Source organism: Sinocyclocheilus rhinocerous, unplaced genomic scaffold, assembly GCF_001515625.1.
Source record: "Sinocyclocheilus rhinocerous isolate Xijiao unplaced genomic scaffold, SAMN03320098_v1.1 scaffold1390, whole genome shotgun sequence".
Taxonomy (NCBI): Eukaryota; Metazoa; Chordata; class Actinopteri; order Cypriniformes; family Cyprinidae; genus Sinocyclocheilus; species Sinocyclocheilus rhinocerous.
This window is the reverse complement of record NW_015665627.1, coordinates 204,517-209,021: the sequence shown is the minus strand read 5'-3', so window position 1 is coordinate 209,021 and position 4,505 is coordinate 204,517. Positions and strand designations below refer to the sequence as shown.

Below are 4,505 nucleotides of genomic sequence, written 5' to 3'. Positions count from 1 at the left end.
ATCTGCCTTGGTTAGTTGATTAACCTTTCAGTAATCAGTACAAAAACGTGAGGTTCCATCAGCTTTTGGGACCAACACACACGTAGAACACCAAGGACTACAACTGGGTACCGCCAAACCATTTAACCAAATACTGAGTTTCTTTCTTCATGATTTCACGTTTCACAGGGTTTACACGGTAAGCATTCTGTTTAACAGGTCGATGGTCACCAACATCAATATCATGCATTAGCACATGAGTCACTGTAGGTACATCTGAGAAAAGCGATGAATACTTATCAATCAACTGTACAATTTCACTTCGAGCTGATCTAGATAAATGAGAAAGCTTAGAACCGAGAGTTACTAAAGCTTCAGAATCTTGAAGACGTGCACCAGAAAGACATGCACTTCCTAACCGAAGATCATCCATACTGGGAGAATAATCAGAGGGAGCTGCATCTACAGAGGCTACTACAACTGGAGTCACAGAAGTTACAGGAACACTGAGAGCATTTTTAGCATGAGAACGAGAAATATACAACTTGAGCATGTTTATGTGACAAACACGAGTCTTTCTTTTCCGCTCCGGGGTCTGTACGACATAATCAGTATCACTCAACTTTTCTTCAATCACAAATGGCCCGGTGAACTTATCTTATCTTTTTAACAAAGACGAACATCAGAATTCTGTTCAGTCATTTCTGTGCGGCTCAGTCCAGCGATCATCTGATCCAACTTGGTAAGAATTGCACAAAATTTTGGAGAAAAAAAAAACAGAATGCTTAACACGTTTCAAAGTGGTGACCGCTGTAATGGGCAATCTTCATGCAAGCTACGGCATGTGATCACCATAAGGAGAGTAGTCTCAGCCTCAGACGTCATGCCCACAGCACACTGGTTTCTGCCATCAGTCTCAAGGTCTGGCTGTGTGAGACTATGAGTAATCTGGTTAACTATTTTATTATTATTATTGAACTGGTGATGGCGCTATGGAATTGGTTCTACAGACCCCAAAGTTCGTCAGATTACTATTCAGGACCACCAATATAAGTGTGCCAATTTTCATTATTTTCCTACTTACCGTTCATAAGGCTGCCCATAGACTCCCATTGGGGAAGAAGAAGAAAATCAACAACTACAAAAGCGCTACAGCACCTTCAGTGGTTGGCTCTATTACACATTCTGTAAATAGAACATACGATCAATTAAAGCTGACAAAACCAAAGACTGGCTTCATTTATATAAATTCACACACAAAAAAAGTGGCTGGTTGCATTAAATTCTTAGACAAGTCAGATTTAGAATTCTTTTAATTGACTGTTCACATGGATCAGAACAAATGCTCACATTAACCTCATAAGCAATGTGTAATACAAATTCTTGCTCCATATATATCTCAACATCAACTGTTAACAGAATGAGAAAGAATTAATTGCATTTACAATTTTATTTTATTTGTTTTTCTCTTTTCTCTTCAGATCACGTGCTGTGACCTTTGGTATTTTCTTGGTCAGTTTTGTGCCTTTTAGGGTTTTCTTTAGTCCTCTGCCAGCAGCAGGCTTGGATACTTTTTTCCGTCCTTTTTTAGATATGATCTGCCAAAACAAAAAGATTTTATTAAAAAAAAAAAACACACACACACACACAAAACACCATTATGACATTACCACATCAATGCAGTGTAAATATTGGTTTTATTAACTGTCCCTTGTGAGACGGACATACACTGACCTCCAGTTTTGGCTTTTTGGTTGGTGTCTCGATTGGCACCAGCTGTGGTATTTCCTCCTCTTCATTGTCTTTTTCTTCCTCGGTTTCTTTTGTTATCAGCTCTGACACTTCTGTTTTATCGTTTTCTCTCTTCCTCTTTTGTGCTCCCTAAAAATTAAAGGGTAAAACTAATGACTTCTCATTTTACAAAAAAACTATTTTTGGCCACATATGTTTTGCATTTGTTAAGCAACTTCACCTTTGTTAAATGGGCTTTCTTGCGGGCCTCCTCCACCAATGCGAGATGACTCAGGTCAGAGGTGTAGATGGGCAGCGCAACTGAGGTCTGACTCTTCAAATGGATGATTTTTATGTTTTTTCCTGTCTGAGAGGGAAACATAGATTAGAGGTTGTAGGTCAAAACTTGAGGAACAGAAACAAACATCATCCTGTTAAAAACACATGAATAGGCAAAGAAAATAATGAATACCAAATGATACTGCACAAAAGAGGGCTGGTTACAAAAAACACAAAACTCTTACTCACCTTTGCTAACTTTGCTGAGATGGTGGAAACCGCTGTCATCACATTCTCAACCACCTCATCTGCTGTCATGCCTGAATGTGCTACACGTACCATGCTGTAGTGATAAACCACACAATCAGGTCAAACATTTTTTTAAAAGTGAAATAAATATATATATATATATACAGTGGGTACGGAAAGTATTCAGACCCCCTTAAATTTTTCACTCTTTGTTATATTGCAGCCATTTGCTAAAATCATTTAAGTTAATTTTTTTTCCTCATTAATGTACACACAGCACCCCATATTGACAGAAAAACACAGAATTGTTGACATCTTTGCAGATTTATTAAAAAAGAAAAACGGAAATATCACATGGTCCTAAGTATTCATGAGGAAAAAAAATTAACTTAAATGATTTTAGCAAATGGCTGCAATATAACAAAGAGTGAAAAATTTAAGGGGGTGTGAATACTTTCCGTACCCACTGTATATATATATATATATATATAAAAACTCATGTATCATAGTTTGTAGGGACAAGTTCCAACAGATGAGGAGACCTGTCTGGATACACTATGAGTTACTATCGCACTGTTTTAACCCACTTCCAGCTGTGATGGAGCAGGAAATGGTTTGCTGTAGTGCTTCTACCTACTGTACAACAAAAAAAATAATGTTCATACCAACAAGAGCCTTTATTTGAGACAGTGAGTGTGGTGCCCTGAATGAGGCGCTCCATGTCTCTGGCTAGATGTTTACTCTCCAGATCCACTGACAGAGGAGCCCTGAGACAGAGAACGAATTTAAATCAATGTCATTAACAATGACTGACAACACTGATAGATACTGAAAATCTGCACGAATAAACACTTTCAGTGATTAGTCCCAGAGCACCTTTTCTACAAGTCTAAAGAAGTGATCACATTGCCGAAATTTCACAGGCATAAAAAATAGACCATTGTCTATTGTCAATAGTGTAGCGATGTATGAAGCGAAGTTCACACAGAAGTCACTTTCAAACCCAATAGCTATCTGTTGGTCAACATGGCGAATCCGTGTGGCCAACTTGAACCTGCTGCAAAATCTGTGTGGGGAATCTGCATCTTTCGCCCTCACGTGAAATTACAGATCTCAAATTCCTTCGCAGATTTTAAACACTGAAGAACAGTAAATGTGACCACATTTTTATCACTCGTTTGTTTTCCTGTTAGAAATAAAAAAGTGATAGGCTTAACATGGACAGTTTTTATGTATTTGGACAGTTTTTATATGTATGAACTTTAGATTTATATTATTTGTGTTTACGTGTACTACTTTTCAAAGCTCCAGGTGAGTGCAATTATTATTTTTAAATCTTGATGCTTTTTCATAAATGCATAATGTTTATTATCGTTCATTTAAAGGGATAGTTCACCCAAAAATGAAAATTACCCCATGAAGTACTCACCCTCAATGCATCCTAGGTGTATATGACTTTCTTCTTTCAGATGAATGCAATCGGAGTTATATTAAAAAAAAATGTAGGCATAGTGTAAGCTCCGGTGAAAATATGCTAGTGAACACGCATACAACAGTTAGCGGAAGCTAAAGATTACGGTTTATAACGGTTTTAAATATGGGTATTTTCTTACAAAAACTCATCGATTCGCTTCAGGAGGCCTTTATTCACCCCCCGGTGCCATGTGTGACACTTTTTATGATGGATGGATAAACTTTATTGGACTTCTATTAAACTATTGAATATCACCCATTCATTGCCAGTATAAAGCTTGGAAGAGTCAGGACATTTTTAAATATAAATCAGATTGTATTCATCTGAAAGAAGAAAGTCATATACATCTAGGATGCCTTGAGGGCGAGTAAATCATGGAGTAATTTTTGGGTGAACTATCCCTTTAAGATAAATGACGTAAGATTCGAATATATGCGTTAGCACTAAGGCTGCAACAAACGATTATTTTGATAATCGATTAATCTATTGTTAGACCGATTGGTCATCGATTATTTCACTTATTAATCAGTATACTTTGATTATTCAGCTTTTGCAATTATTTAAAATATTGAGTTATACATATTCTAACAAATAAATTAAGGTAATCACTTCAGCTTTTGAAAGTCATATGTAATTACAATTATACAATTAATTTATACAAATATATTTGGCACACAAAATGAGATGACAGAGAAACTCATTCACCATTTAATTAGCTATATGAAAAAGTAGCTGAATGACACATCATTCTGCCTAAAATCTCTTTTTGTAAGTCATATGGATAAGAAACAAA

At 36.5% G+C, this 4,505-nt stretch overlaps 1 protein-coding gene across 1 annotated transcript in view; it reads right to left on the bottom strand.

Annotated features, from left to right (window-relative positions):
- Positions 1–1,273: 1,273 nt before the first annotated feature.
- Positions 1,274–4,505, bottom strand: part of rsl1d1 (ribosomal L1 domain containing 1) — an 11,528-nt gene continuing 8,296 nt past the window's right edge. The window contains exons 5-9 of the mRNA XM_016542502.1: positions 2,904–3,005; positions 2,239–2,332; positions 1,952–2,077; positions 1,714–1,860; positions 1,274–1,577 (exon numbers count right to left, since the gene is read on the bottom strand). Coding sequence (XP_016397988.1) covers positions 1,434–1,577; positions 1,714–1,860; positions 1,952–2,077; positions 2,239–2,332; positions 2,904–3,005 — 613 coding nt within the window. The 3' untranslated portion in view covers positions 1,274–1,433. The remainder of the gene's footprint in view (positions 1,578–1,713; positions 1,861–1,951; positions 2,078–2,238; positions 2,333–2,903; positions 3,006–4,505) is intronic.